This window comes from Sitophilus oryzae, unplaced genomic scaffold (genome assembly GCF_002938485.1).
Source record: "Sitophilus oryzae breed Bouriz unplaced genomic scaffold, Soryzae_2.0 scaffold_1274_pilon_pilon, whole genome shotgun sequence".
NCBI lineage: Eukaryota > Metazoa > Arthropoda > Insecta > Coleoptera > Curculionidae > Sitophilus > Sitophilus oryzae.
In genome coordinates, this window is record NW_022145920.1 from 1665523 (window position 1) to 1679512 (window position 13990).

The window sequence follows — 13990 nt, forward strand, 5'->3', positions numbered from 1 at the left end:
GAAATGTCATCGATCGTCATTTCCTAGCCAACTGGACGACGTTTTTTTCGATCATACGGTATGTATTTCATTTATTTAACAGTAGTTCCGGACATGCACGATGCATGCATGTTTTTTTCCTGAAATTGAGTATTTTATAATCAACACATAATACCTATATAAAAATTTTGTACTGAAACAACAAAAATTTCCAGATTATATAAAATTTAATTAGACTTTACCTTAACTGATACGTTTAATTTTTTTATTCTTATAATCATTTCATTCATAACAATACATTAGTTCCATTATATTTATAAAAAATAAACTGAGAGGATCATATTTTAAAATATTTTGAAGTTTATATAAACTGAAAATGGAAAAATATATAAGCTAGTTATTATAATGTCCCTGTAAAACTTTTGAATAAAATTTTATAAAGGGAGACATTTTCTCCGCTTTGTAGCGAACAAAATACAATTTTACTATGCAACACGATGAGATATGATACAGGAAAACATACTTAGATATATTGACGATCTGTATGTCTATTCACAAATATATCTGTCGAAGAAAAATAACATTTTAAAGCTTTTTGTACCGATCTTCATGTAAGTCGTTATATTTCCAATAGTTTAAGTTAAAATAGAATGCACAAGTATACGCCGAGGGACTCTAATCAATTTTGTATTCGATAGATTAACTAACATAAATATTTGAATTTATGTTTACGTTAGTTTCAGTACTATATCATATTGGATTTTAAATTAATTTAGATCCAGCAACTTATAGCTAACATACAAGTATCTGAAGTATAAATATTAAATTTAAATTATAAGTGTTCACCATATCCAGTTATGAATTCCTGTTATAAGTTAACGTTTAGCATATCTATAAAGAAATAATAGACGTAAGTCTCATAAAAAAATAAACATCAGTTATTTTGAAGAGGTCACCTAGAGGATAATGTACAGGGTATTTTATTTCGGTTTTCAATCACTTTGCTACTTTTTTATGAAACTAAAGCTGCTATACACAGACTGTCCAAGCCTTCTTGTGATCTAAAATACAGGGTGAATTTGAAAATGTTGCCAACCCCCTTCTTATGTCGATTATCTTTTAACTTATCTAAAAAGGGAAAACTTCCGTAGCTTCGTTCCGTAGCTTTTTTCGCGTAAAATTCTAGTTAATTACTAATTAACTAGCTTTTTGCTGGGAGCTATCAGTTTCGAAATATAACCCATACTTATGTTTTTCTTATATATTTTTTATTTTATTTACTTTGTTGAGCTGTCTAAAATCATAATATACTCTATACTTTATTTTCATTAATAAGATAAAAAAATGCGTTATTTAACTTTTTAACATAAATCAACCTACTTTAAAAGAGTAGATCTTATTATTTTATTTAATTCAACCAGACAATTTTGCTTTCCATCCTATTCCATCGTGTATCTTAATAAATTGCACCGAAAATAAACTTGTTCAGCTTTTAGATAACACGCTGTTAATCAGATTGATATTTTTTATGCACTTGTGCAATAAACCTACTCACAGAAACTAGCGTGTAATAGCCAATAAACAAAATTTGACGTCGAATAAATAAGTTGATTGTTTCGATTACCTAATTTAAACCGGATGCCTATGTTAAAAAAGTTAAATAATTCATGTTTACCTTGTTCGTGAGAATAAGTATAGAATAATCTACATATATAAAATGTTAATGTTTATGTGTCTTCTCTACTGAAGTAACGACTTGCTCGAGAAAGTTGCTTTTTTTACTAAAAGATAGCTAATTGGCTCCTTTAAAAACTGTCGTCGCGGAACTTTTTGTTTTTCATTTAATTAAAAAAAAATAAAAAGTATTTTTTTTTCTGATGTCGTGGCGGATGCACCAGGCTTCAACTAGTATATTATATTTTTAGAAAGCCAATAAGAAGGCAAAAAATAAAAAAAGATAATATACAGGGTATCCCATTTAAAAAAAATTGGTCATTTACTCAAATGCAAAAAAAACGCAACGGAGAAATTTTTGGTAAAATTTAAAATGTTAAATTTTTCTTATTTTTAGCCCTATTTTCATGATTTTTTTAGCAAGCTATATATAATTATATCAACTTTAATTCGTAAACTAAGTTTTTTATAATCTTTAATACACTTAGATCCATTTTATCACATACTAAACCAATAAATACAGAACAACAAACAAAAAATGTAATATACCAAATACCCTGTAAATGCGATAAATTTTACATTGGTGAAACATCTAGACCCTTAAATGTTAGAATTAAAGAACATAAAGATGATATTTAAGAAAGGGAGATTTTCACAAATCTAAGATTTGTCAGCATTCATGGGACACAGGGCACAGAATAAATTTTAATAACGCCAAAATTATAATGAAAGAAGCGATAGCCTCTAAAAGAAAAATAAAAGAGGCTTTTTTAATTCAATCTAATAAAAATAAATGTATTGCTCATGCATCTGTAGATGTTAGTAATGTATGGCAATCGCTTCTTTGATTTTAAAGAACATAATATAAATAAACATAACACACGTAAAATTTAAAAATAATCATACAGAAAGTTTGGGCTTTTTGGTTTTACCTTATTAAGTAATTGTTATCAGGTAGTAATTGTTAATTTTGAAGTTTAACTTAATATGTCATTTTAACAGAACGTCAACGATTTCTTGTAGACGTATCTGTTTTAAAAAGTAAAGTGTTCTCGAATAGTTCAATTTAAATATTTTAAATTGTTTTTTTCTTGATTCTTTATATTTTTTTTGCTTCCGACGACGGAAAGAGAAAACTTTCCGAAACGTTAAGCATTTTTTTCTTTGTTAGGCAAATTTTTATTACTGTAAACACAACTTCTGACAAGCAGCGTCCGTTTAGGTTTAACCCTTGTTTATATATTCTTAAAGTTGTTCAACCGACTAGACAAATTGTGCTGCCAACTGGAGGACAAATCGTGAACCTTTCGAGGCGGAGTCAAAAATATCGATTATTTTCGTTATTTTCCTCAGAGTAATGTAATAATATAGCCCCGAGTTTCTGCGAGCTTTAGTAGTGATCAGCTGATTAAGAAATTTAAACGAAACTTTTATTTTATTGTAAATTGTGGATTATTTTTGCCTGTTATTTTAAGAATTCTAAACCGAATTAACAAAGAAATTATTATTTCGATATGTTGGTACATTATTTATAATTTATGATAATGCTAATTGCTGTTAATTAATATTTAAAAAAAAGTTATATACCTATTTTAATTTGATTTAATGCAGGTTTATAAAAGAATCATTTCATTCTTAGATTATTTTATTCTAAATTGAGTGCTTTACCAATTTTACGATATTTTTTTTTGAAAACATAAAACTTTTTACATTTTTGATGACAACTAATTGGCATGGTATTATTGGTATGGGAATTAGCCAAGAAAGAAAAGAATTGGCTATAACTTGTAATTTTTCGAAAAAAACATATTATACCTATATCGCTGAAAAGCTTAAAGAATTGGGCTCTTTATGAAGTCATGGCCAACTAGGGTTTCCATTTTAAAAAGAAACTTAATGTTTGTGTCATATGTCAAAAATGACAGGCTTTAGAAAAAAAAAACAGAAAACACAAACTCATTAGCTATGTGATTATCTACAACTTTTATCTGAAAACTTTTTGTCTAAAATACCGTATGATCGAATAAAAACGGCGTCAGCGATGGCTATGAAATGACGATCGATGATATTTTCCATATAATTTTACATATAAAATGACAACAATCTTCATTTCATAGCCATCGTTGACGCCGTTTTTATTCGATCATACGGTAGATTATAATAGAATTAGAGACAAGTTTTAAAATAGCCAAAATTTGTTTTTTTTCGTAATATCTAGTAAGCCTTGAACTTCACCGAAAAATCCGAAAGGCGCATATTTAAAACCCCACAAAACTGCAGTTCTTTCCCCATTTAACCGACTCTCTGTCTCCAGTAGTTTCCGAGATACCCATAGCGAACATCGTAGGAAACTCACCCTGTATAGTATTTAGAAACTAACTATTATTATCATTTAACTAGATTTATTTGATTAATAAGACTCGATTAATTTATTTTAAAATAAATTTGATCAGATTTTTTTTTTCGTATATTCTACTACCAGAAAACCAAAATTATATGATAAGCACTTTTCAACGAAGTTGAAAGAAGATATAGTGTATCAATCACAATACTTAATAGAATTACTACAATTAGAAGAAAAACAAAAAGAAAAAATACCCAAATACCTTCACCACTCATCTACAAAATAAACGAATATAATCTCTTATAAAAACACTACACAACTACTTCTTGTACTTTACACTAAAAAAATGATCAAACTTACTAATTAACCAAACAAAAAGAAAAAATAACTAAATTATCCCTTCAATTCATCCTACTACTTAACTACAAAATAATAAACTATAAAAACACTACTAAACTAATTCTGGTATTCTACACTAAACATTATAATTAAACTTAATAAAATTAATCTAATTACTACAACCACAACAACTACAAAGAAATAAGAACATTTTTTAAAACTAGAAGAAACAGAACTTCGATACGTGCGACCAGTATAATAGATCAGGCTGACAAAGAATACAAAATACTTTAAAAATGTGCATTCAGAAAGAAAAAATATCTCGAAAATTATCTAAACAAACAAGTTTTTTTCTTATCAGTGAAAAGCATAGGCCTCGTCGGCCTTGCGGAATTTGTCGGGTATTTACAATGGTCGAATTGAATAATTACCAGCTTTTATAGCATATCTAATAGACAAAAAGTATCTGGTCGATTAGTAACCAATTGGCACAGTCCGAAAATTATCGATTTTTATTTTCTCTGTTTTTATTGGTCGCTTCAAAATTCAGAGTAACAAAAAATATTTTTCTGTAGTAAAAGACTGTGAAATACGCCCCGCCATCTGGCGCTTTACATCCATAAACGTCTTAGGTTGAGCTACTTTAAAAATTCATATACAAGGGTTTAACGCCAGAAGTGTTTACAAAAAATAACTATTTTATTTTGTAGATTTTTCTTGCAGTGCAGTGGCGAAATACCCATAAAGAATTTTTTTGGATAGATGAATCCGCCACATAGGTGTAGACATTTTTTATAATCTTTAATATTTGGCATATTATACAGGGTTAATCGAGGGGTTGTTGGTTTACCTTAACTTTAAAACACCCTGTGCGTAAATTTTTCTAAAATATAATTTTACGGTCAGAACCATAACTCCTGAGCATTTTGTTTTTTGATTCACGTCAATACATGCTTTGGTTAATTTTTAACAGCGAAATGAACTGATCACGATCCATTTTCAATTTTTCAATTATCATTACTTTTTGTTGTAATTTTTTAATATGACGGAATGGTTTTGGTGGATATTGTCATAACATCGTAATACGCTGCATTGTATACTCTATACTAAATTATATATCATTTTATATATCATTGTATACTTGTCACGCGTTTTGGCCTTAGCTTGGACCTTTTTAATTTTAAAAAAAATAGAAAAAAAATTGTACAAAAAAAATTAGAGCTATACTAAATGAAAAAAAAAACATTAAAAACTAACGATACAGTTCGGGTTTTAATAAACATTAATAACGATAACAGAACTAACGATATTAAAGAAAAAATCTGTAATACTCAAGTATACAAAAAGAAAAAAAAATGGAAAAAATACTCTAATACCTACTTTATATTGCCTCTACCTACTTTATATTGCCTACCTACTTTATATTGCCTCCTACGTCCGTTTATACTGTCATTGCAGCTGCATATATCATATTGCTTTATGTTTTCCTATTCTTCTTTAAGGGCCAAGTGAAGTTCATTTAATGAAGCTGGTAACGTTTCGCGACCTCTAATCCTTTTGTCAAGTATTTCGTAAACGTCGAACATGATGGGCAGTTCATAGTAGTGTATAGTTCACAATAATCACAAAGCCGCCTTGTCTTATTGAAAAATAACTTCAAAAAGAAATGATAATTGAAAAAAATTGCAAATTGTTGGGGGCAAGTTCATTTCGCTCTTAAAAATTAACCAAAGTATGTATTGACATGATCCAAAAAACGAAATGCTCAGGAGACATGGTTCTGACCGTAAAATTATAATTTAGAAAAATTGACACGCGAAATTATTGCACAAGGTGTTTTAAAGCTAGGGTAAAAAAACAACCCCTCGATTAACCCTGTATAATATGCCAAATACTAAAGTTTATAAAAAAACTGAGTATACAAATTAAAGTTGATATAATTATATATAGCTTGCTAAAAAATTCATAAAAATAGAGCTAAAAATAACAAAAATATAACACTTTAAATTTGACCAAAATTTTTTCCGTTGCGTTTTTTTTGCATCTGAGTGTATTTATTAATGGTAAAATACGAGCGAAAAATCGCCATATGAAATATAAAACCGCGAATATCTGCGAAACCTTTAAAAATTTTGAAATACTGTAAATACAAAAATTGTTTAATTTTTAAATATCTATCTATTGAAAAAGTTATGTACAAGGTGTTTCATTTAAAAGAACGAAGAAGAATTATTTTCTATTTTAAGAAATTTGGCGTAGAATTTTGAACACCCTGTATAATTTACAATTACCATATTTAGCAAAGTAAGTACAGGCCATGTAAAGTAAATAATTAATATCGTTTTGATTTCAGGACAGTTCTTGTATTTTTAATATTTTTTTTTAAGAACAGCTGAAAAATAAATATTTTTTATTTATTTATTAATATCTCTAAAACTATCGAAATAAATTTACACATATCTTAGGATTACGTAAAGTAATCTGAAATGAAGCTAAAAATGCGGTGATATACAGAGTGTTCCATTTAAAAAAAATCATCCCGATACACTCACTTTTTTGAGAAACCCTATGGAAGTTAAAATATTTTCTTGAAATAGATCCGAGTACATACTTTAAGTTTGCACTTAAACAAAATCCCCAAGTTTTTTATTCTAGTAATGAGATACAGATGCCCGACGCACTATTGCCGGACCCTGTATATGTCGATGACTTGCAGCTCGCGAATGACATTAGAGTGCAATAATTTTTTTAAACACAATATATTTCGGTAAACGGAGATTTTAGTTCTTCTAATAAAAAAGGATTCTTTGATTTGCAGCTTTAAGATGATGATTTGATAGCTCAAAGAGTGCCTTTTGGGCATGGTTACTTAACAATTTTTTTCAAAGTATATATATATATATATATATATATATATATATATATATATATATATATATATATATATATATATATATATATATATATATATATATATATATATATATATATATATATATATATATATATATATATATATATATGCCAGTATATGTATATGTTTTCTTGTATATGCCTGTAGGTGTAACATGAACTGTTTCTCTATCAGCTTTTCGTTCATGTTCCTATATTACAGCCTTCATAGAACTGAAAAATATTCACCAAAACGATAAAACAATATAAATATCTCTTTTAATTTGCTACACATTTATTTAGGTTATGGTTTATTAAATCTTATTTAGCTTAATACATAATACCCGACAGATATAGAGGTTCTCATTATTTTGCGTTTTATTTCTATTTGTGTGTGTCTATTGTGTAGTAAATACTAATCCAATGTTTTGATTAAATATTGGAATAAATCTAAATACGAACTGTACAGGTATTTGTCTGGTCTAATTCTTACCTTGTAAGTTTAAACAGCCTCAGTATCCTAATAATGCTGAAGAAGTCCAATATTTGAGATTTCTTCTCAAAAATTAGAATCATATCGATGTAGAAACTCAAAGTTGCGGCGAAATCGATTATATTCACCGGTGATTTGCTAAATTCGATTACATTAGGGGAAACCTACAAAAAAAGAGTAAAGGAAAAATCAGGAATGTCATTGGAAAAACTAGATATTAATTATAAAAACTAGACCTAATTATAAAAAAAATCCATTCTATGAGGTTAGAGCAGACATTTTTTTATAATATACCTACTTATAATGAACGTAATATTAATTCCAAATACATTAATGGCAACGAGAAAATATCAAGTAAGTTATAAACTAGTCAAAACGAATTATGGATAATTTTGATAAATTTTATTTAAACACAGAAAATATATTTATTTAAATTATTATTATTATCATGACCCATCTAAGGAAGAAGTGGCGAAGGAAATGACTTACCTTGGGCGTTAAACAAATGTCGCTCACACTGGAGAAGCTTGTTACAAAGGATAAGACCTGTATAAATCATAATATGCAACGGAAAAAGTCCATTTCAACGCAGACGGGCTCTATAGATCACCAAAATAGCTTTTATAGATTCGCCAAAAAAAATAGTTTCACCCGAAATAGTGTCATCGCAACCTCCTAAGGCCGCCATAAGAGAAGACTCGAATTATGTGGTGGTGTCCAGAATTCCACCTCCTTACACAGCGAATCAACTTGCGCACTATGTTAAGGAACAGCTAGAGATCCACCGATTTCATCAGATGCTTTCCAATGCTGAAAAGTAGACAGTTCCCATTCCGATATCAAAATTGGAGTGCAAAAGAGGTGTCACTTAGTGCAGCATAAGCTACCTCACCTACTTGACCCACCACTGGCAACTATGCCAAGGGAGGTAAGAACTATTAAGATTGGTTCTGATAGGAAGGCTATAGCTGCTTGCAAGTCCCTGGCGATGGAAAATCCAGTGCAGGGAAGTCCAGTGCAGCGCAAATAATTGTGCAGGGAAGTACGAAGAGAGATTGTTTGGTAGTTATGGACCCGATGACTCCACCTATGGCTGCCACCGTGCCACCGTGCGGCTGTCTCAGGACTCAGATGCGGTAAATGGACGTTACGTGTTGGCCAGGTTGAGGGAACCCTCCATTTTGAAATCTCTTAGGCTATTTCTTGCCTATCTCCACGACTAACCATCCAGTGTATGTTTTGAAGGACACACTAGTACTAGCATCAAATTGATGCTTGCATCAGAAGGGCTACCTAGTGACCTGGACTCCTTAAGTAATTTGTACTACCGCTTCCACAACGCCTATGGTATTGGTTCAACCGAAGTTGATGCAGATCTTTCAGCCTTCAGGTCATTCTTTTCTGCGGAGAGCCTTCTACGACTTCAAAAGATTAGGGAAAGTCATGGCAAATATTATTCCAGTGGCTCCCCAAATAAGAGTAAAAATTTTTAGTTCAATTGACGCGAACAGAGGATCAAGCACCCTCTGAAAAATTAAGCGATAGTAAGCTTGGTATATTCCTTATTAATATTCAGTCCTTAACATATAAAACAGATGAATTATATCTTTTACTAGAAGAATTTGAATTTCCAGATATCATTGCCATAACTGAGCACTACTTAAATTTTGATGAGCCTGCGTTGTCATCTTTTGATCCTAACTCCATCGCCTGCAACGTCTTTAGCTCGGGTCTCTCTGATCATAAAGCAGTTTTAACTGAATTTTCGATAAAGTCCAAAAGCAAAAATGCCTTTCGTAAATTATGCCGTATTTTTAAAAGAATGCTCAAAAGTTCAGCCACTTATGTAAAACAACCAACTGGGATACTCGCTCTTATGATGTCGACACCGAATTTTCTATTTTCGAAAAAACAAACAGTCTAGCGTTCAAATCCTTTCCTCTTAGGTCTATCAAAAATAAGCATAATAAACCTTGGGACCACTAAAGGTCTACGCATATATTCTAAAAACATGCGTTCATTATCTCACTTAAAAAAATTCTCTTTACACACAATTACGTAAAACTATACAGAAAAATTTATCATAAGACTATAAGGGCCGCTAAGGACTTTTATTATAATAGGAGAATAGTCAATTCTGGTAATGTTGCTAAAGAGATATTGTCTATTGTGAATGATTTGAGAAACAAAGCTTCTTCGTCAATATCTCTACCTCACCTGAGAACCTTAACGATTACTTTGTAAATGTAGCGAAAAACTTAACTAATACCATATGTCCTTCTCATGATCCACTTTCATATCTTTCTAATGATAAACTTACACAGTTTCTTTTTTTCGCCCGTAGTTTTAGAAGAGCTTCGCAGTACAATTAATACCATCAAAAATAAATCCTCATCTGGGACCGACGGGCTAACTTTAAAAATGTTTTCGAATCTGCCAGAAAGCACTCTCAATCACCTAACTACTTTAATAAACATGTCATTCCAAAATGGTATTTTTCCAAAATGTCTTAAGACGGCAATAATCATTCCTCTGCATAAAGGAGGAGAAGAAGATCGCCCAATTGCACTAACTATCGCCCAATTGCACTCCTTCCAACGCTATCTAAGATCATAGAAAGGTTGGTTAAAGGAAGGCTAGTATCTTTTTTGTTTAAGTACAAAATATTTACTGAACATCAATTTGGTTTTCTAAGCAACAAGTCCACAAATGACGCTGTGTTTTCCCTCCTTAATAAAGTTTACTCCAGCCTAAATAACCATCATTCTACAGCAACAATTTTCTGTGCTTTTTGTAAGGCGTTCGACTGTGTAAATCATAAGATCCTAATTAATAAACTGCATCACTATGGGTGCAGGGGAACATCTCTCGAATGGTTTAAGTCGTAACTGAGCAACAAACCAAACCAAACCAAACCACAACAGGAGTCAACTTGTGAGGATGGATACCACGTTGTCTTCTAGCAAGCCAATAGAATATGGAGTACCACAAGGCTCAGTACTAGGCCCTATTTTGTTTCTTCTTTTTATTAACGACATTGCTAACACAAACATCAGTGGCAAAATATGTCTTTTTGCGGACGACACTAGCTTCACTTGGAGCAACAAGGACGTCAAGGCACTTCATAGGATTATATCAAATGACTTAATCACCATTAAATTTTGGTGCGATTCGAACCTCCTGAGTCTCAACATTTCTAAAACTAAAGCTTTGTCGTATACAAACTCGCTGCAACCTTTTGTACTTAACAACACCACCATTGACGTCGTAAAATCTGTAATTCTTAGGGCTTGTTGTAGACAATTCTCTGAAATGGGACATACATATCGAAGCTTTGTCGAAAAAATTGAGCTCTGCCTGTTTTGCATTAAAATCTGTTTCTAAGGAGCTTAACTTGTCAATGGCTAGAACTGTTTATTATGCAATTTTTGAGTCGCACATCAGGTATACCCTTCCATTCTGGGGTACGTGTTGTGCGACTCAATTTGACCGCATTTTCAAGCTCCAGAAGAGAGCTGTTCGATATTCACTGGGACTAAACAGCAGAACTCATTGCCAGGATTAAAAATATTAACTCTTTCTTCCTTATTTATATTTGAATCCGTTTGCCTAATACGTAAGCATGTATCTCAAGAAAGGCCATCTCACATTTATCCACTCAGGAACGCGGAGCAAGATCATTATCTACCTACCCCACGCTCAGAGTTAGTTAGAAGTTCAATATTATACAACTCGAAAAAAATGCACAATCACCTGCCATTTGAAATCAAATCCATAACATCATTTTCTTCATTTCGCAAAGCATTGAACTCTTATTTACTAAACAAGGCTTTCTTTTTTTTACGCCGCAAATGAATTATATTTTGAAAATCGAATTTGATCTTGTAAACACTGGTCTAATGTTTGCTATTGCTATATTTACCAATGACACCGAAATAAATTTATTTAGAGGTCATTGATATTTACTATAAACTAACTAAATACTTTTGAATTTTATTTTTATTTTTTTTTATTCTTTGACATTGTAAACCTTTATAAATTTTTATTTTAAACGATAAGACTGACAATATTATTTGTATAATGTGTTTCTTTACTTTACCTTTGTCTACAAATTGTAAATTTTTTTGACAATAAAGGCATTTATTTAAACATATAAACTTAGCAATATGTTCCTTAGGAATTAAGATTGAATGTAGTGTATGCACCTTGGTGTTTATGACGAAAAAAGTTGTCAAACTGCTGCAAATTTTATTTTTATTACGTTATGAATGACTACGATATGTATCAAAAACAATGCTAAAGAAATTTTATCTACGGTTTCTACGCACTTCTGCACACCGATTTGTAATAGACTGAATGAGACTCCGAATAAGCTCTTCAGGAAAGGCGTTCCACTCATCTCGAAGATCTTCTACCAAAGTTTGAAGATCTGGTGGTTGCGGACGACTTTATAGTATTCTCTTTAGTAGATCCCAAAGGTGCTCAATAGGATTGAGATCAGGGCTATTAGCAGGCCAATCCATAATTGTGATATTAGACTCTTCAAGGTATCGAGTAACGACCCTTGAAGTATGAAGCCTGGCATTATCCTGTTGTAAGATTAATTCTGGACCATGCTAAGCAGCAAATGGAATAAAATATGGTTCGTTAATATCATTTTTGTATCGTTCAGGATTAAATATGCTGTTTAGAAACACATCCAAGTCCGTACGCCCATTTAAAGTTATACCTACCCCATACAATGACAAAACCTCCAACAAAATGAATCGCTTCTCTGACTGTTGTGTCCAGATACCGGTCATTCGGTCTTCTATAAACTCTCCACCGGACAACATTATGTCTTAGCGAAAACGGGAGTCCTCCGTAAAAAAAGGTGCCTCCACTGATCCACACCCCAGTGAAGATGTTCTTGAGCAAATATCCTTCGAGTCCTACGACGATTAGCAGTTAAATGCGGCACAACAACTGCTCGCCTTCACCGAATTTTAAATTCATGCAGCCTATTTCTTATAGTCTCAGTTGATATTCGAGTTCCTCTGGCGATCGTAAGAAGATTTTATCGGTTTCTTGCGGTAAGTGTTCTTTCAGGAAGAGTGGCTTGAACAAAATACCGATCTTCCCGCCTCGTTGTCCGCCTAAAGGTTGATTCTCACTATACCTTCCGTTTCCATTCCATATCCATTCCATATCCGTTCCGTATTTTTTATTGTATTGACGCTATACGTAAGCTTCCGTTCCGTATCAGTCCCATACATTTATATCATTACGAAAGTTTAATTTTAAAAACTTGTCTTTTGAAAAAGGTAATAGATTTAATTAAGAGATGAAAGAATAAACAAATATCAGCAAAATGTTAACAGAGCTGGCACAAATGTAAGAACTTGACAACGCTGTTTCCGATACGCTTCAGTCCGTCCCCCAAAAAAATGTATGGAAGGAAAGGATATGGAACGGAAGGGAAACGGAATGGAGCTGATACGGAAGATATAGTGAGAATCAACCTTTACTCGTTGAGAATATGGTTTGCGGACAACAAAACCATATTCTGTGTGTCGATTCCATAGTCTGGAAATGAGCGATCGTGTAACATGAAAAAGCTGCGACACGTATCGTTGCGACCTTCCCTCCTACAATAAAGTTGTGGCTCTGATGACTTCTTCAGTATTTAAACACCTTCTAACACCATTTGATCTTCCCAAAACAATAAAATTTGCCATATTTAACACCAATTTTGACGATCATAAGGCAAAATCACACTAAATAAAAACTGATTTTATGAAATTTATGCGTTTTCGAGTGTGTCTTTATTGTTATTTTTTATGTCGGGAAATATTTTCGTTTTTGTATCTATTTATGCATGAAAGTAAACGAAATCGTTCTGATTATATGCTGCTATAAATATACGGAGATCGGTCTACAAATATAGTAAATACAGATACACATAATATTGTATGTGATCCCTAATTCGTTTTGATTAGTTTAATTTTCATGAAGGTACTTAATTAAAGTTCCATATTTAAAATGTCCATATAATATAATGCACAGGAATAATAAATCAATATTTACTAAATATACCGAATAGGTACCCATAAATTACATTACATGTAATATTATAATAAATAGCATTATAATATTACTGATATATTATTGTCAAAGCCGCCTATAATAAATTGCTAGCCACTTTATTAAACGCGGCCAGATACCAATTATTAACAATTTGCGTACAAAAAGGACCTTTATTGTGCTGGTAATTTTAGCCATTTTTAAAC

The 13990-nt window shown here is 31.5% G+C and overlaps 1 protein-coding gene across 3 annotated transcripts in view; it reads right to left on the bottom strand.

The window, feature by feature from the left end:
• The window catches only part of LOC115874318 (potassium voltage-gated channel protein Shaw-like), a 162510-nt gene that overhangs the window by 42197 nt on the left and 106323 nt on the right, over positions 1-13990 (bottom strand). For all 3 annotated transcript variants that reach the window (XM_030889425.1, XM_030889424.1, XM_030889423.1), the window contains exon 4: positions 7722-7885. In XM_030889425.1, the coding sequence (XP_030745285.1) occupies positions 7722-7885 (164 nt within the window). The remainder of the gene's footprint in view (positions 1-7721; positions 7886-13990) is intronic.